The 19809-nt window shown below is 43.2% G+C and overlaps 1 protein-coding gene across 3 annotated transcripts in view; it reads left to right on the top strand.

Annotated features, from left to right (window-relative positions):
* The window catches only part of LOC115470328 (elongation of very long chain fatty acids protein 6-like), a 55488-nt gene extending 37747 nt beyond the window's left edge, over positions 1–17741 (top strand). For all 3 annotated transcript variants that reach the window (XM_030203373.1, XM_030203375.1, XM_030203376.1), the window contains 3 exons: positions 987–1118; positions 15313–15464; positions 16156–17741. In XM_030203373.1, coding sequence (XP_030059233.1) covers positions 987–1118; positions 15313–15464; positions 16156–16577 — 706 coding nt within the window. In that variant the 3' untranslated portion in view covers positions 16578–17741. The remainder of the gene's footprint in view (positions 1–986; positions 1119–15312; positions 15465–16155) is intronic.
* The last annotated feature ends 2068 nt before the right edge of the window (positions 17742–19809 follow it).

Below are 19809 nucleotides of genomic sequence, written 5' to 3'. Positions count from 1 at the left end.
AAAAAAAAAAAAAAAAAAAAAATTTTTTTTTTTGCCAGCCTCATATGTCATACCCAGCTCCTTGACAGCAGTATGCAGGTCACTGGAGTAGTTTTAGTGTGTGCAGTGCACTTCAGGCAGGCGGACCCAGGCCCATCCCCCCCCTACCTGTTACACTTGTGCTGGTAAACGTGAGCCCTTCAAAACCCACCCGAAACCCACTGTACCCACATGTAGGTGCCCCCCTTCACCCCTTAGGGCTATGGTAGTGGTGTACAGTTGTGGGGAGTGGGTTTTTGGGGGGGGGGGGCTCAGCACCGAAGGTAAGGAAGCTATGCACCTGGGAGCAATTTGTGAAGTCCACTGCAGTGCCTCCTAGGTTGCCCGGTTGGTGTCCTGGCATGTGAGGGGGACCAGTGCACTACGAATGCTGGCTCCTCCCATGACCAAATGCCTTGGATTTGGTCGTTTTTGAGATGGGCGTCCTCGGTTTCCATTATCGCCGAAAATTGGGGACGACCATCTCTAAGGTCGACCTAAATATTGACATTTCGGCGTCCCCGACCGTACTATCAAAATGAAAGATGGACGCCCATCTTGTTTCGATAATAACTGTTTCCCCACCCCTTCGCTGGGTCGTCCTTGGAGATGGGCGCCCTTAGAGATGGTCGTCTCCGTTTGATTATGCCCCTCCATGTGTCTGTCTTTTTCTTTGTTACCTTATATTTTATGTATATCTTAAGTACGATTGTAAGATAAAAAGGATTTTAAAAAAAAAATGTAGGTGGGTATAACTGGAGAAAGAGGGTGCTATAGAGGTGTCATGACTATTGCTCTTTTCCTTCATTTACTTTTGTAGACCTTCAGACTGAAACTGGGCTCTGTTCTCATCTTTATTTCTTTTCAATAGTTATTGTTCCCATGCAGTTAACTTTTTTGTTTGTTTGTTTTTGTTTCTGCCCCTGGTGCTGATGAAAGTAATGGAGTTGCCTTCTTTTCTTTTACAGGAACAAGTCATTTGTCTTCTCCATGGTCTATGCTGCTCTAATATTTGGAGGCCAGTATGTCATGAAGGAGAGGCGAAAGTTTGAACTGCGTCTGCCATTGATTCTGTGGTCCCTGAGCTTGGCTCTGTTTAGGTAATGGGTTGGTTTTGCAATGTCGTCTTCTGTGGGTGACACTGGGGCAGGGTCTACATATTAAGTACACCTTGTTTCTGTCTCCTGGGATGACAATGGCAGCAGAACTGTGTTCAGCCTGAATTTTATTGGAAAATGAGAGAGAAATGAAACTGAAGGTTATATTTAATGTATTCTTTTATTCCAGTACTTATAGAAATCTCATAATTTGCAGTGGAAAGTTTTCAAGGGGAGGGTATATTATGCTGTTGGCTGCTTTGAATGGGGTGGGGGGGGGGGGGGGGGGGGGAGGTGGAGAGACCTCTGAAGAAGTGTGTAAAAATGTACCCTAGTATCAGACTATAAGCCAGTTTTACTTGGGGGTGATTTACACTCAGAAAAATTGGGTATCTAATTACCTGATCTTTTCCAGTTTATCCTGTATAGGCAACAAACTAAACTACCTCAAATGTTTACATTGCATAAGAACATAAGCATTGCCATACTGGGACAGACTGAAGGTCCATCAAGCTCAGTTTCCAACAGTGGTCAATCCAGGTCACAAGTACCTGGCAAGATCCCAGATCAGTGAAAGAGATTTCATGCTGCTTATCCTAGAAGGATTTTCCCAAGTCCATCTTAATAATGGCTTATAGACTTTTTATTTTAGGAAATTAGCCAAACCTTTTTTAAACCCTGCTAAGCTAACTGCTTTTACCACATTTTCTGGCAACAAATTCCAAAACAAAGGTATCTGAATTTTAAAAAAGTAAATGTAAAAACCTAATATTCTCAAAAGTAAAGATATTGTCTAAAACTTCATAACAGACAAGATTACAAGCCATAGAAAGGATTGCACATAAAGAAAAGGTGGTGCTAATGACCTAAATCGGATCAACCAGGAGGCATATACTGGAATTCTTAAGCAGTTTTTCATACAACTTGAAGTGGCAATGACACTGTCAAACAGAAGCAGTGTCACTCAGCTTGGGTAGGTGACACCTGAGGTCTAGTGATCACTGTACTATGTAGTTCAGTGTAAACATTGAAGCAGAACTAGTCTACACTAGAACAAGACTGTTATTTCAGAAGGCCTGACTTATAGCCAGATGTTCAAAAGCAAACGTAGGAACTAGAGGTCAATAGCTCCCTACTAGCGTCCACGTTTCACTAATGATCAGCGGGCAGCGTGCCAAACAAGGGCATTGCTCCTGCTGCAAACCCTACATTAGGGTTTGCAGAGCAAAGGAGAAATGGGGAAGTCCCACTGGAAGAGGTTTGACACGTCCAGGATTTTCTCCCGGACTTGTCAAACCTAACCCCCCCCCACCACACACACACACACACAAAACGCAAAAACCCTGGGACCACTAGCTTCCCCCTCCCACCTGCCAAAATGCCCTGGTGGACCAGTGGGACTGCTAGCTTCACCCCCACTCGCCAACATGAATTAAAATGCCCTGGTGGTCCAGTGGACTGCTATGCTCCCTCCTGCCCATGGCCTACCTGGGTTGTGCGGGGCTGGGTGGGGCTTAACCTTTTTATATGGGACTTAAGCCCCACCTAGCACATCCCAGGATGCACTGGGCAGGGTGCTACCATTTTGAGGAGGCACCTGAAGAGGAGAGATGGAGTGGTAGTCCCTCCCTTCTCAGACTACTACAACGAGGTAGGCCACAAGCGAGGGAAGCATTGGGAGGGGGGGATAGCAGTTCACTGGACCACCAGGGCATTTTAGTTCATGTTGGTGGATAGGGAGGGGGGTGAAGCTAGCAGTCCCACTGGACCATCAGGGTTTGTGTGTCTTGGGGGGTGGGGGAGGACCTCCAGACCTTGTTTTGGGGGGGAGGGGTGCAGGCTTAGGCATGATAGATCCAGGAGAAAATCCCAGACCTGTCAAACAACTTCTGCGGGAGAATTGTGCCTTGGGCACATGCCCAGACACAGTCCTCCCACAGAAGTACCCCTATGATCAGAGCTAATGGTGTACTTAAATTTGCATACTATTAGCCCTGATCATAGGGTAGTTAGCCCTGTGCTGTTCCCGTTCTAACTTTAGAGCGTTGTTTATTTATTTTATTTTATTTTATTTATTTATTTATTGCATTTGTATCCCACATTTTCCCACCTATTTGCAGGCTCAATGTGGCTTACAAAGACCTGTTATGGCATCGCCATTCTAGGGTAACAGATAACAATTAGTGTTACAACAAGATCAAGGATGAGAAAAAAGATCTAAGCGGTCAATTATAGAAAGATGTTTTTCCGAATAAGGTGAAGTGTTATAATTAAGCTATGGATTCTCGTTGTAGGCCTTGTTGAAGAGAGAGGTTTTCAGAGATTTGCGAAAGTTAGTTATTTTGGTGATTATTTTCAAGTCAGTTGGTAGTGCATTCCACAGCTGCGTGCTCATGTTAGAGAAGCTAGTCGTATGTGTTAGCTTGTATTTTAATCCTTTACAGTTGGGGAAATGTAGATTAAGGAATTTGCGGGCTGATCTTTTAGCATTTCTGGGGTCCATGAGGTGTAGCTTGTAGGTCAGGGCATCTCTGTGGATGATTTTGTGAACAATCGTGCAGATCTTGAACGCGATACGTTCTTTAATTGGGAGCCAATGAAGCTTCTCTCTTAGGGGTTTTGCGCTTTCATATTTTGTTTTTCCAAATATGAGTCTTCAGACGGGAAGAGAAAAGTTTGGTGTGGTTATGGTATGGAATAGCGCAAGGCTTCTGATTATCGGCCCATTAGTTAGTTTCTCCCTATGGATAGTAATATGGGGGCCTAAATATTCTTATGCTTGACTTTTATTCTTGCTGTACACTGCCTTGAGTGAATTCCTTCAAAGGTGGTAAATAAATCCAAATAAATATCTTGGATCCTTAAACATCTTCTTTAACTAAGGGTAGAAAACATGGGAGCGTGGCTGATGGAATGATTTTCAACCCTTCCGTGAATGTTTATAGCTATGTCCTCGCTGTACACATTTGCTTGAGAGAAGGGTGTGGATAGTGTGTGTGTGTCGGGGGGGGGGGGGGGGTGGATGTTAGTAGGCACTTTAAAAGGAGCAATTCCCCAACTGCTTTTTCCCTATACCTGTTGCTGTGTTGCAGAAGCTGGAATTGGTCTCCCATAGAATTGCATTGGGCCATAAGTGTGTGATTTTTTTTTTTGGGGTGGGGGTGGGAATTAGATCTATGGACTCATCTAATTGGCCTTGTTTTTGAAATTTTGTTTTTACTAGCTTTTCCCACATGCCAAATTTTGATCCTGACCCATTAAATTTGGAGAGTTGTTGTTTTTTTTCCATGGAAAAATATTCTTGATGCCTTTATGTATAATTCTTTCTAACGCCTGTTAGGTTGGGAGGAATAACGAGGGGCATTGAAAGGATGACAAATTATTGTCAGGCATGTTAGCAAGTGAAGGAGAATTAAATTGACTTTCTTACAGAAGCAGGAGAAGAGTAAGTGAAAAGAATTGAGGGTGCGGATTAGAAAGAGGGCAGATAATCTTAAATCCATTTTTGCTCTGTTGTGTACTTGCCTTGGTTCTGGTGTGAGTGCTTTTTCCTTGTCACTGAGGAGAGGTAGTATTTTTTTAAAATTTATTTTATTGCATTTGTATCCCACATTTTCCCACCTATTTGCGGGCTCAGTGTGGCTTACAATACATTGTAAATAATGGAAATACGATTTGTTACAAATCAGTTATGGATTACATTGTGAGAAGTTAAGCGAAGACAAAGTCAAAGTATCGTTAGGGAATAGGACAAGGAAAAGAACAATGGAACAATGTTTTCAATAATAAACTAAATAACAATACGAACTTTAAAGGGTAATATACAATAGCCATTCATAACATATTCGTATGTTCTTGTCTCATCCCTCCCCTCAACCCCTTCCCCTCCCTCCCTATTAACTCCATCGACTCAACCTTCCCCTTCACTCTGTATATGCAACTAGACAGAGGCGTTCTGAGAAGATGACCATTGTTCATAAAGATCCCAAGTTTTATTGTGTTGCAACAAACGTCCTGTCCATAAGGCCGTAAGTTTTGACATCAAGCAAATATAGTCCAACTTACACAAAATTGCTTGTATATCCGGAAGAGATGGTTGTTTCCAGGCCGCTGCCAGTACCAACTTGCTTGCTACAAACAACTGAGCAGCAAGTTGATGTATAGAGTTCTGAACTCCCACTGGCTTAAAATGCAACAAACAGTGGTCCATTTTCATTGGATAGTTCACCCCAGTCACCTCACATAAAAATTTCAATACCCCTGCCCAGTAGCGCTGTGCATGTCTACAGGCCCACCAAATATGAAACATATCTCCTATTGCACCACATTGTCGCCAGCACAAGGCTGACCCCGTTCGGAACATTTTAACTAAACGTTGAGGGCTATAGTACCAGCAATATAGTATTTTATGCCCACTTTCAACCATGGCACTAGATACCGAGACTCTAAGCAGGGATTTAAATGCCAATTTCCACTGTGGAAATGTATATATCACCCCTAAGGCAGTTCCCCATTTAGTCAGATAGTGTTCCACAGGGCTATTGTAAGAAAGCAGAGCCCCATATAGTCTCGAGATGCTTCCCCTTCCCCCCCCCCCCCCCCCTTCCATCAACCCAGGCTCCAACCCTGTTTCTGGTAAACAAAGCTCTCCCTGCGCCCTTCATGTGATGAAATTCCGCACTTGATAGTATTGAAAGGCTTGTAAGGGGGAGAGCCCGTGTTTCCTGCATAGCTCCTTGAAAGACACAGTCCTATCTCTGCTTCTGAGGTTCACTCAATAGTGCATTTATTTTAAGAGGTAATATAACCTGATTGTTTATTCCACATCTCTGTCAACTTATTATCTTGCTGACCTATAGGAGTCCTTTGACCCCTGATGCAGGCGTTCATACGCCGAAACACGGACCGTGTCGGGTCTCTGTTATAAATAAAGAACTACATTTTTCTCAATCCTGAAGGCCCAGTGTTTGCTTTGTTTGTTCGTTTGGTTGCTTTTGTATGCTGTATTCCCTCTCTTTTGTGACTGTACTAGTTTGCAGAGACCCATGTCCTCCCATGTACGATAAGCAGTGTCCTGCGTTCCTGGCCCAAACTGGGGAGCAAAGCGAAAATATATACACCCCGGAAAGAACTTCTCTCATATCTTGCCCCAGATAAGCAAGGGCCACCGAATCAAGGGTGGACTTCACTTAATTATCTCTCCTAGATCCTGTCTAGACAACCATGGGACAGCTCTTAGCGGAAAAGGTCCCATCCATCCCTGCTCCACCCTTGAGAGGTCGTATTTAAGATATGGACAGAACTGAAAATACATTAGAGACCTGTTCAGGCAGTGTTTCCAACCCTTTCAAGCTCATGTTGCGCCTAAATTAATGTGTGGCACACAAGCCTCTACAGGTTAGGCAGTGTGGACTTGGACAGGATTCGCTTGGCCAAAAGAAGGTAAGCACTGAAAGCTGCAGCAGATGCTGGAAGGTCTTGGAGGTTCAGGAGGGGAAAAGTGTGAGGTTGGGTGTGTACTGCAGAAAGCAGGGCTCAGCTGTCCCATTAATGATCCTGCACGCCAGGGCTCATCCTGTAGCTAGGAAGAAGAGGTATGCGACTTATATAGGTGCTTAGAAAAGAGGTGCATGCTTAAGAAGCACCACATTGCTACAAAATGTTGACAAGGGCCCAGCTGCTAGTCTGGACCAGAACATTGGACAGTGGTGACTCTTGTGGCATATTGGTTGAAAAGGCCCCCTCCCCCATTATAGTACATTCTAGAATACTGAAGGATTAACAGTTATTGCTTCTATTACCCTACCTGCTACTGATGTTAAACATCTGCAGTTTGCTGTTTCCATCTTCCCACCCTTGTGCAATGATAAAACAGGAGAAGAGCAGACGTGGGAAGTGATAAATTTAAACAGAGCTGTGAGGAGTACTTCTCCGCTAACCTGCAGAGTTAAAAGTCCATTAGGTATGCTTATTCAGAATATTTCTGCATATATCATACTGATCACGAACACAAAGAAGAAGAAACAAACTGTTTCATCAAGCAAGCAAACAAACGGCAAAGGCAGCAAAGCCCCAAAGCAAGTGGTGTGGAGCAAAAACTTTATTGGTTGGTGAGCAAGACTCAACAGGAATCGTATTTTGGTCATGAGGCCTGCATCCGGAGTCTGTACCCAACACTTGCTTAGTCAAAAAACCAAAATAAGTGATAATCATATATAAAGCAGCACTAATGTCAGTAGAAAATGACACACAGTATAAAATGCACAATCCAGTACCGAAAACATCTGCCACAACGTAGCGATGCCAGTTTCCTAGAGCTGTTGCCAGCTCTAGGAAGCTTTTCCCTTATATAGTGGTTAAGCCCTGCCCAATGCATGGCAAGACGCTGCAATTTTGGGGGGGGGTGCCCAGCAGGAGGGAGGGAGTCCTAGTCCCTCCTCCCTTCTTTGAGATATGTTGAGGGCTGCCGCTAGTCTACCAGGGCTAGCCCTCAGGAAGGGGGAGGGGTCAGGGTCCTGGCTGAGGAAGGGGGGGATTACGTCTTTGGGGGGGGGGGGTCTGGGTCCACTGCACCATGAGGCCCTCATCTTTGGGGGTCTCCTCATTCCTCTCCAATGCCATGGCAAACCCTAATGCCAGCTCTGAGCTGGTGTAGGATTTGCCACAGGAGGGGCGCCCTTGTTTGGCACGCTGCCTGCTGAGCATTGGGGAGTAATGTGGGAGGCCCAGAACCAGTGAGCTCATTATTTCACACTCTAACGGGCTCTGAGCATTCGGCTCTGAGTCTCTAGTGCCCACATCTACTTTTGAGCATCGGGGCAATAGTGCAGGAAGTGCTGTGGTGGTCTGTCATAAGCTTCATGACATGCCAGATGGCAGAGCAACACAATTTTTTTTGCACCATGCAGCCCAAAGCTATTAAGTAGTATGCAATGAAAACAAATGCTTGGATTTTTTTTTTTTTTTTGCTACAGCAGGTGGAGGGTGATACATAATTCAGTACTTCTAAGAACCATGGCTTCTGTCCTTCAGCTGGGGGTTCAAAACTTTGATAACTCTTTCATGGACTCTTAAGACAGGAAGGGGCAGCTGAGGATGAAGGGGCAGGGGATGAATGAGGCAAGAGATTGAATGGGGAGTGTGATTGTTAAGAATCATGAGGGCTTGAGAGAAGGTATACTAATTTAACATGTTTAACAAGGTCATATCATATATGTACCCAGTGGTGTGCTGGAGCCAACTCGCAAGAACTGGTTGTTAATTTTTGTAACATTTTGCGAGCCAGTTGTTGAGGCAGGGCGAGCCGGTTTGCCTCTCCTCCCCCCCCGAGCCACAGGGTCCCAGCACATACCTGAAGGTTGCCACCCTGGTGGTCTAGTGGATTCTTCGGGGCAGGAAAGATCCCCAGTCTTTCCTGCCGGCGCTGACCCTCCCACTGCCGCATCGCTCTTTAAAAATGGCTAATGAGACTTCCAGCGGCGGCCTTGCGAGACTTTCGCTGAAGTCTTGCGAGGCTGTCCTTGCAAGTCTCAGCAGCCATTTTAAAGAGCGATGTGGGAGGGTCAGTGCCGGCAGCAGGCAGGAAAGATGGGATCTTTCCTGCCCCGAAGAATCCACTAGACCACCAAGGTGGCTGCCTTCAGGTATGTGCTGGAACCCTGCAGCTCGGGAGAGCAGGAAGGAGGTCTGGAATAGGAGGATGGGGAGGATACTGAAAAAAAAAAAGTTGTATTTTCAAACATGCTGGCTTGTGCATTCAGATGTACACAGAGGAAGTATAATAAGGGAATGACTTTTCATAGAGTAGTAATTTGTTGTAAATCTTGGTGTCATTTGGAGGGGCTGGTTATAGGGACACCCTAACCCTGTTGGTGCAGAGATTGTTTTTTTTTTCTCGTGGTAAAGGGCTTCTAAAACAGACATCATGTTATGAGAATCAGGTGCTCAACATTCAGAGTTTCTATCTATTTACTTATTTATGGCATTTTATCCTACATTAAACATGAATTAGATTGGAACCTGGGAGCATTTAAAATGTTTTTCTTTTCTTTTTTTATTTTCTGGAGATTAGTAATGCATTCCTCCCCCCCCCCCCCCCCCCAGGCTCTCTTCCCAGGCATAGCCAGCTCTGCAGTTTGAGGGGGGAGCGCAGAGGTAGACTGGGGCCACCAGTCTACCTCTGTGCCCTACCCCCCCAAATTACAGGATTGGCTATATCCGGGGAGAGAGCCTGTTAAAAATTTACCAGCACACCACTATATGTACCTAAATTTGTGATGCATAACCAAGGCTTGTAATTGGCCTGAAAATACATGTGAATTTACAATGTATACCATAAATCCTTGGAATCAGAAGCCCTAAATGTTAATGGTGGTCATGCTGCACTGATTTGTGTAAGTTCATCATGTGTGTGGTCACAGTAGCCTCTTCTCCCCACTTGTGCCTTAATGTAGGAATCTGCGGTTGTATGAGGTAAATGGTCAGCTCTCATTATCTGGTTCAATCTTCACAGCAATTTTTTAAAATTTTTATTTCCAAAAAATACAATTAAGCACTGAAGGCGCAAATACAATAACAGAAAATCACCAAGTAATACTCTGGACTCGTTCTGCAAGAAGTATGACTGCACCTAATGTGTCCCTAAGGTCCTAGCCATGCTGTCTCCAAAGGAGGAATAATTTCAAAGTGGAAATATTTATTATAGATAAAAATGAGCAAATATGACAAGCAAGTTACAAAAATATACTGAGGATTACACAAAATAGATATATGGATACATATGTGTAGTTATACAAATATGTATTACAACAATTGGGACATTGAAAAATAAACCAGAGCTGATAACTCATAAACAGTATTCTACATATATGCTCCAGAACACAAATCTTAACTACATGAAAATATTGCAATCACGAATCAAATATCTATATAAATAAAATTCCCCCCTCAGAGTTCTGAAGCTCACTCCATCTGTGGCAGTGAAGCCCTGAACTCCTGTCCTCCTGGTAGGCTAGACTATTGGGACTACTCATCCTCAGTCATAGACCGGCACTCAGCCACGCCCATCTGCTCCCTAGGCTACGCCCCATCTGCACATAAAAAGCACCCTCAACGTTCTAAAGTACACTCTGAGGCTTCAACAGTTCGTATGTTCGAAGCTCTGTAACCATTTTTAAGCACACTACATCTCTGCCCCACCCTGACCTATCAGAGTACATCTCTGCCCTGCCCTGACCTATCAGAGAAGGGAGGAGCGTCACAGCTGCACCGCTCTGACCTATCAAAGGGAACTGAAACAGGAAAAGGGAGGAGCGTCACACCGAATGAGGGACCTATCAGGGAAGTCAAATAGAAGAAGGGAGGAGCGTCAGAGGTGAAGGGGTCACTCGGGAGGAGCGTCACTCGCTTTGCTGTGCACATGTGCTGGAGGAGTTCTGCACCCGTTTCTCCTCCCTCTGTTTTCTCCGGTGGCCTTGGCAGCTGAATGTGGAACTAACGAGGGAGCTGGCATCTGCCAAAGTAAGGCAGCTCCTGCTGTGCACTCTCCCCTCCTGTCCTTTCAAGCAGCGAATACGAGCTGGGACTGAACAGGCAGCACAAAACTCCTTTTTGTTTTGTTTTGTTTACACTTGCACAGCTGACAGCTGGTCGCTGCCTGCGGTGCCCCTCTTCCTTTTTACAAACATATTGCCACATTTCCTCTTTTTCCCTCTTTTCTTTCTCTACAAACACAGTGCTTTTTTTGTGCCGGTACGCAGCGGTACGGCGTACCGGCACCTTTTTTTTGCTCCCCCCGCCCCGTGACGGACGCAGTGCCAGCCCCCATTTCCGGCCGCTGCTGCTTCTCCTGTTGAGCAGCAGCGGCCGCTACACAAAGAAAAAGATTTTAAAAAAACTTCAAACCTGGCTGAAACGCGGCACCCCGGCACTGTAGACAGCCATTAGGCATTGGCTGTTGCCCCGCAGCCGCTCCTCCTCTTGCCTCTATGTCACTGCGCTCCTCCAGGGTCTTCCTCCAGGGGCAGTGACGTAGAGGCAAGAGGAGGAGCGGCTGTGGGGCAACAGGCAATGCCTAATGGCTGTCTACAGTGCCGGGGTGCCGCGTTTCAGCCAGGTTTCAATTTTTTTTTAACTTTTTCTTTGTGTAGCGGCCGCTGCTGCTCAACAGGAGAAGCAGCAGCGGCCGGAAATAGGGGCTGGTGCCGCGTGCGTCGCGACTTCGTGCCGTTCGCGGGAAACTTGGCAGGGAGAGGGAAACCAACAGAGGGAAGGATTGGGGAGAGAGAACAACAGAGGGAAGGATTGGGGAGAGAGAGAAAGAGGGAAAACAACAGAGGGAAGGATTGGGGAGAGAGAGAAAGAGGGAAAACAGAGGGAAGGATTGGGGAGAGAGAAAAAGAGGGAATCCAACAGAGGGAAGGATTGGGGAGAGAGAGGGAAACCAACAGAGGGAAGGATTGTGGAGAGAGAGAAAGAGGGAAACCAACAGAGGGAAGGATTGGGGAGAGAGAGAAAGAGGGAAGGATTGGGGAGAGAGAGAAAGAGGGAAAACAACAGAGGGAAGGATTGGGGAGAGAGAGAAAGAGGGAAAACAACAGAGGGAAGGATTGGGGAGAGAGAGAAAGAGGGACAACAACAGAGGGAAGGATTGGGGAGAGAGAAAAAGAGGGACAACAACAGAGGGAAGGATTGGGGAGAGAGAGAAAGAGGGAAAACAACAGAGGGAAGGATTGGGGGGAGAGAGAGAGGGAAAACAACAGAGGGAAGGATTGGGGAGAGAGAGGGAAAAACAGATGGAAGGATTGGGGAGAGAGGGAAAACAGATGGAAGGATTGGGGAGAGAGGGGAAAACAGATGGAAGGATGGGGGGAGAGAGGGGAAAACAGATGGAAGGATTGGGGAGAGAGGGAAAAACAGATGGAAGGATGGGGAAAGAGAGAGGGAGGATTGGGGAGAGAGAGGGGAAAACAGATGGAAGGATGGGGAGAGAGAGGGAAAACAGATGGAAGGATTGGGGAGAGAGGGGAAAAACAGATGGAAGGATTGGGGAGAGAGGGGGAAAAACAGATGGAAGGATGGGGAGAGAGAGAGGGAAAACGGAAAGATGGGGAGAGAAAGAGGGAAGACGCTGGATGGAAGAATGCAGAAAGAAATAGGGGAGAGAAAGCAGAGCTGCTGGATGGAAAAGGGGAATAGAGAAAGACTGGAGAATAAGAGGAAGGGCATGGGGAGAACAAGGGTGAGGAAAAGATGAAAAGCCACAGGTAGATGAAGGAAATTAAAGAATGGATAGTAAGAATGAATTAAATCTGGACAGAGAGAGCCTGAAAAATATTGAAGAAAGCAAAGAAAAAGGAGACAAAAATGACAAATGGCACAGAAGAGTTAAGCGAAAACAAAGGAAAGCAGAATCACAGACTGGGACCAATATGGAAAGAAAAACAGTCACCAGACAACAAAGGTAGAAAAAAAATCATTTTATTTTCATTTTAGTGTTTGTAATATGTCCAATTTGAGAATTTACATTGGCTGTCTTATTTTGCACTGGGTATACTGGAGCTGTAAGAGCTTACATTGATTATTTATAATGAAAAAAATCACGATATTTTTTTCTCCTATAGTACTGTAATATTTTCAATGATGTCTGTTTATATGCGCCATGGCTGGTGTAGGGGGTGAGGTTAATGTGGGTGTGGCTATCATAGGGGTGGAGCCATATGTGGTGACCCCGCCCATAATGAGTACCGGCACCTTTTTTTTCTACAAAAAAAGCACTGTACAAACATGACAAGGGGGTTGGAAGAGGAGGTCCTGCACAGCTCTCTCCACTGTTGCCACAGGCTAAGCAACAGTTCAGGCACAAGGAGGGGGAGGATGAGGGCCAGAACAGGTACACAGACCACCGATGGAGGCGGAGGAGGGGGTCCTGACAGCACAGGTGAAGGGGGAGGGGCGACCCACAGCCCTGAGAGAAGGGCTGCAGGGAGACCTGAAAGGAGGGGGGGAGACTAACCAGACAGGGAGATGAGGGGTCCTGCGACAACACAGTGGCAGACGCAGACGGAGGGGTTCCTTCCAGCAAACATAGGGAGGGGGGATGTATCTCCGTCGCACACACTATCTCTCACACACACACACTCTCTCTCTCTCTCTCACACACTCACTGTCTCTCTGTCTCTAACACTGTCTACAACACATGCTATGTCTCACACTCGATCACATTCACTCTCTATGTGTCACACAGTCACTGTCAAACACTCTATCACTCTCATACACTCTCGCTCACATACCCACGCAAACACACTGTCAATCTCACAGACACACTTGCAGCCACACACATTCAATCTGTCTCTCTCACAAAGTCACTCTCACACACACTCTCTCAAACATACACACTCCGAGGAAAACCTTGCTAGCGCCCGTTTCATTTGTGTCAGAAACGGGCCTTATTTACTAGTAACAAATAAAAAATAAGTTTACTCTTACTTCACTCATACCAATCACCCATCACATTCATTTAATCATTTTGCTGGACATTTTTATCTAATCAAGAGTCAAATCCAGATCACAAGTCAGCAAAAACGCTTGTGAATTAGTTGAGGCAAAACCCCATGTCTATATGAATATCCCTACACTGGATGAAGATACTCGATAAAGAATTTTAGTCATTTAAAACTTTCAATACCAAATCCTTTGTATAGACCATAGAGTGCAACACTGAAGATCCTTTTTAAAACGCTGGACTGGAGAATATCTTTGTAGAAATATCAATTCAAATCACGTTTTATAACCACCACAGTTGTTTTGGTCTCATGGTGCATGAATTTCCTCAATTAGACAAACCAACAAATTTATTGCTCAACTGTTTGGGCAATCAATTGAAGTTAAATTTGAATAAAATGCAAATTGTATTTTTTTTTTTTTACTGTCATGTCATCCATCAAATGATCCTGACTGTTTCAAAATGGGAGATGGTTCATTTCCCATTTTAAATAAAATCCGGAATCATGGAGTTATTTTGGATTCTTAAAATTGAGCCTGCCATGAGTGGGAAAGTGCGGGGTACAAATGTAACAAAAAAAAAAAATATATATATAAGGTTTTGAAAATTATTCAAACTGTGTTCTGTAAGTTGAGAAGCATTCATTGAAGGAATTGTTGGCCATCTTGAATTTTCAAATGGTAATTCAGAGTTTGATTATTCCTCATTTCGATTTTTGTAATGGATTACTAGCAGGATTACTGAAATATACTTTGAAGGCCTTGCAAGTTACACAGAATTCAGTAGCCAGAGTACTCGCTGGATGCTTGCGTTACGATGTATATTTCACCAATTTTTCAATAGCTTCATTGATTGCCCATTGAACAAAGGATTAAGTATAAAGTATTACTGGTGTTTGATTATTACTAATTCTGATTTGCCACAAATATTTGCTTTGTTGAAAACTCAAAAAACATCAAGGACTCTAAGATCCTCTGCTCAATCCTTATTGGAAATACCTTCTGTATGTGACGTAAGGTTGGAAGAATAACAATTTTTGGAATTGTGGGTCTGAGTTGGTGGAATTGCTTACCTGTATCTTCTAAGAACAGTGCAGGGCATGGTTTTATTTAAGAAAAGATTTTTAAGACTTTTCTTTTTTCAGCAGGTGTATGGGATGAAATAGATGTCTGTGTTCAATTTATGTTTTTTAAATAGATCTCAGTATATGCTTAGGTAAGAACTCGGACTTGTTTAATACATATTAGGTTGATAAAGCTTGGGTTATTTTTAATATGTTTATTTCTTGTTTTTTTAGGGGGTCTTTTACTAAAGCTCAACTCGAGTTATCTGCAGCAGGGCCTATAGAAATAGTGGGCCCTGCTGCAGATAACACGAGCTAAGCTTTAGTAAAAGACCCCCCCCCCCTTAATGTCTTGTGTTTGTTTTGTTTTTTTTTCATTGTAAGCCACCACAAACACTTTAGATTGTATGGGTTAGTGATGTAAATAAAATTTAGGCTACTTGAAAATTGCCCTACTTCTGTGCAGATAAGGCAGTTTGTAATATGTGTACTGCTATCGGGATTAGGATGGAGAGAATGTGTGCACTTTTACTTTTTCAAAGTGTGTTTTTTTTTTTGTTTTTTTTTAATTACTTGGGTAGCTGGGATTCACTGGTTTCCTTTCTCCTCTCCCTCTTTCTGTTTAATTGCAGTATTATTGGCGCTTTACGGACAGGATGGTACATGGGACATATTCTAATCACCAGTGGATTCAAGCAGTCTGTGTGCGACCAGGGTTTCTACAAAGGACCTGTGAGCAAGTTCTGGGCATATGCTTTTGTCATAAGCAAAGTGCCAGAACTAGGTGAGCGGAACTTTGAATATTTCTACTGTAGCTTCATTAGATAGAATCATCGACTTATTCCATGTAATGACCCCCTTATCCTGTTGAAGGGTTTATTTGATGTACAGGTACCACTGCTTTGGAGCATCAATGTAACCAGTGTCCTCCCTCGTCAGATACTGCAGGGGAGCAGAGCCTAAGATGTTAATGTGAAAGATAAAGCACTGCAAGATACTCACATTCGTATTGCACTTGCCAATGTTTGCACTCCCATTTCACCGATTTTCTCTTCATATTGGTCAGTCTTTTGCTCCTTTGAACTTCTGCAGCTCCTTGCAGCCTTCTTATTCAGGTCCTAGACTGAGGAAGCCAGTGAAATGTATGGGAGCCCTTTAATCAACAGTTTGCAAAATTCATAATGTCTGTGTATTTTGTACATGGTTTAGGGCTTATGGAAAGGGAATCCAATTTATAAAAGGAGGAAAATGAGTTGGAAAAAAAGTATATAAAAGCCGGTGACCATGTACTTCCTTAGTCTTAAGTGAATCTTCCTATTCACCAGCTCCTTTTGTTAGCTACACTGGCTGTGATGATACCAGCTCTTTAGAGCTTGTTTGTTTGCTGTGGCTTGGTACCGTTTTCCTCCGATGCTTGCTTTGGCCTCTTGCAGTTCAGCCCTAGTAACTTGTTTCCCTCTCCTCTCTACCTACAGGTGACACGCTTTTTATTGTGCTGCGCAAACAGAAACTGATATTCTTGCACTGGTACCACCATATCACAGTGCTCCTGTACACTTGGTATACCTACAAAGACATGGTGGCTGGAGGTGGCTGGTTTATGACCATGAACTACGGCGTCCATGCGGTCATGTACTCCTACTATGCCCTGCGGGCTGCGCAGCTTCACGTGCCCCGCTTTTGTGCCATGTTCATCACGCTCACCCAGATTCTACAGATGGTGATGGGCTTGGCAGTAAATGTCCTGGTCCACTCCTGGATGCAGGATGGCACGTGCCCAAGCACCTGGGAGAACATATTCTGTTCATCTGTGATGTACTTCAGTTACCTGCTCCTGTTCTGTAGCTTTTTCTACAAGGCATACCTGAAAGGGAAGGAAAGGGCAAAAGCCGATTAATTTGTTCATGTTTGTACTCGATGAAACCTCCAGACCTGGTATGATTTCTCAGGAAAATGTTACAGTCCTCTACTTTAAGTGTAGGTGATATGTTGAACTTCATGTTTTGGCAGCATCCTTTTGTATTAGGGGATGTCAAAAACACCTCATTCATATACCAAACTTCAGCCTCCCACCTCTGCCGTCTGACTTGCTGACACCCACTCTTTGCTGTGGTGCACGTTTTGTGCATCTCCTAAGACTCGTTAGTTTGGCATGATTTAAATAATACTTGTTGTAACCAGTTTTGCATTTTGTGTTCCATCTAGCAGCTAGTTCTCATATTTGTTTGACAGCAACTGGTAGAAATGAATCTTCCTCTTAATCATTTCTTTGGTCATTGCCCAAAGTCTGAGGTGGGACACGGACCCTTAAAATTTAGATGCTCTTCTATGTTTGATGCTCACTTTGCCTCCAGCTGGAGACAAAATCCTGATTTAGGAAACCGTCCCATATGTAGTATCTTATCACCTAATTTTACACAACGCTTAGTAATAATCAAACACCAGTAATACTTTATATTTAATCCTTTGTTCAATGGGCAATCAATGAAGCTAAGTAATACTTTCACACAGATCTAGGTTAGAAAAAGAATAGATTTTTTTTTTAATTTTTCTGAATATCTCACAAAAGGTATAAAATGGGAGTTTGATACTGTGCTCTTAATAAAACTAATGAGGGGCACTGTTGCTTCTAGAAAAAGGTGGTTGAAGCTGCTTTTTTGTAAAGCAGTAAGGGCCTGGTTTACTAATCTTGTCACGTATTACTATGAAAGAGAAACACTAGACAGTTCACCTAAATCTCAGTATTTTGGGGAAGGAGGTTTGAGGAAACGTTTTACAGTAATGCTTAGTCCAAATGTTCCCAACTCCCATGGCCCTAAGACTAGGCCCTTCACCTGGTCCAAATTTTTGATTTACCTGGCTAGCTCCATTTTAAGTGTAGAATCTATTCACCTTTTCCTACCTTCACCTACAACCAGCAAATTAAAGTGACAAATTGGTAGTTTACACAACTTCAGCACGGTATTTTATCCTGGTTAGAATTTATAAATGAAAATGCATGCACTGGGAATATTGATGATGCTCATGTGTAAGCTATTAAGAATTGAAAAGCAATCTTAAACAAAACAACCAAAAGAAAAACCTCCATGTGACATTGAGACTTAATAACATTCCAGTGATTTGGATACCCACAACAAGGGATGTGTGTTTCTTACACACAAAATAACTAAACATGGTATTAAAAATAGTGTTATTCATTTAGTATATTATAAAATTTAATTGCATTCTTTTGATCAAAAGTAAACATTGTTTTGGCACTAAAACACATAAGTATGTAGTAACTTTGTAATATTTCTGTGAACTTCATGGAAAGCCAAATGTGTGTTTGTGAAAATGATATGTGGGACTACAGCAATGCTTCCCAAAATGGTCTTGAGGAACACCCCCCCCCCCAAAAAAAAAAAAAATAAACAACTTGTATTTTTGGGATATCCCCAGTGAGTATGCACAAGAAAAAAATTGCACACATTGGTGACCCAGTATATATAAACTTCTGTTGTGCATCTTCAGTGAAGATGTCATGAAAGTTTGGCTGGCTGTGGGGATCCTTGGGTGAAGCTGAGGAAGCCATGGGCTCCAGCTCTATTCTGTCCCACTAAGGCTGTATCTCAGAGGTAGCAAGCTTTTGTCACTCGTATAAATGGCTGATCATCCACCGATGAGCTGCTGCTTTCTGAGAGAAAGAAGGACCCATGCATTGAGAGAAGCCCCAGGCTCATAAAAAGGGTGTTTAGAGAATACTGGACTTAATATTTGATTTAAGGCTGTTTGTACCACTTTCACAAATAGAAAAAGTTATCATGTGACACTGTTAGATTGGAATATCATTTGTAATCAATTCCAGAAAGCATGTACACACACCTTAATATACATAGAATAGGCAGCAATTTGCTAAATTTGGGATGTGGATCTCAAGGCCTGTAATGGAATCCTGGAATGTGGCACTCCTGCTTGTGACTTCATTTGGGGGGGGGGGGGGGGAGGGTTCCTTAATGCAACCTCAAAAGAATCCTTGATAACCAATCTCTTAATTGAGTCAGTGTAAGAACTGGAGCATAGATGTTAGGATGCATTAGGGTGGCGGGTTTTTTTTGTTTGTTTTTTTCGTTGTTGTTTTGCATCCATCTAATCTTCTACTTCATATTTACTTGATCTCACTTTTGGTGGTATTTACTTTGTCTCACATATCTGAGATGGTTAAATTAAATTTGCTCTGCAAGAGCTGCAGCAAATCAGTTGTTTTTCCAGGACCAATATGATTACTGAGGATGTATCTGGTGGTGGTGGTCTCTGTCAGGAAATTTTTAGTGGGGTTTGGGTTTTTTTCTTTTTTTTTTTTTTTTTTATTATTCTTTATTAATTACAAATTATACACCAAGTATTACACTGGTAAAGAAAAGGTACATTTGTCCATAATTTTTAAAAGAAATATTCAAAAAAAATAATGAATCCTGACTAAGTACACACTAGTCCTCAAAATTAGATCCAAGATTTACAATAACCGGAGAATATAGTAACAATTTTAAAGAAAACAAAAACCGGTCTGGGGTTTTTTTCTTATAAGTTTAAACAATGCTTTCTTAAGAGCCCTAAGCCAGGGGCCTTAAATGAAATAATCCTTTCCGGTCTGTGCTGATTTTTCAGTGTTAACTTGAAGGCTGAGTGAAAGTCATTTAAAAATGTGTTTTCAGAGCACTGGGTGTGAAACCTGAAGGTAATTATGGGTCTCATCTTGTATGGTTGCTTTCTTTTCCACTTCAGTAGGCCTTGGAAGATTGGACTTAAGTGGAAGGTGCTGTTTTAGGACCTGAAAAGCTGACTGGCTGGCTGTGATCATTCAGTTTTTTAGGGTTTGTTTTGTTTGGATCTTTGTATAGCTGTGTATCTGGAAAGAAATTGGTTCAAGGAAACTAAATGAAGGGAGGAGCATCCTCAGGATACTGAACCAGTTTTCCTACTGGGCTGGGTTTGGTGAGGGAGGCTCATCCTGGATTGGGTCATTCAAGGTGAAATTAGTACTGATTAGTTAATACATAATGGTTGCTGGTGTATAATCTAACCAATTTATATTTTTGTATTAAAGATTATATTTTCTTGTCAAATTTTAGAAATTAATTTAAATATGAAGT

Source organism: Microcaecilia unicolor, chromosome 5, assembly GCF_901765095.1.
Source record: "Microcaecilia unicolor chromosome 5, aMicUni1.1, whole genome shotgun sequence".
NCBI lineage: Eukaryota > Metazoa > Chordata > Amphibia > Gymnophiona > Siphonopidae > Microcaecilia > Microcaecilia unicolor.
The sequence above is the reverse complement of the archived record's forward strand: the minus strand, read 5'-3'. Positions and strand labels throughout refer to the sequence as shown.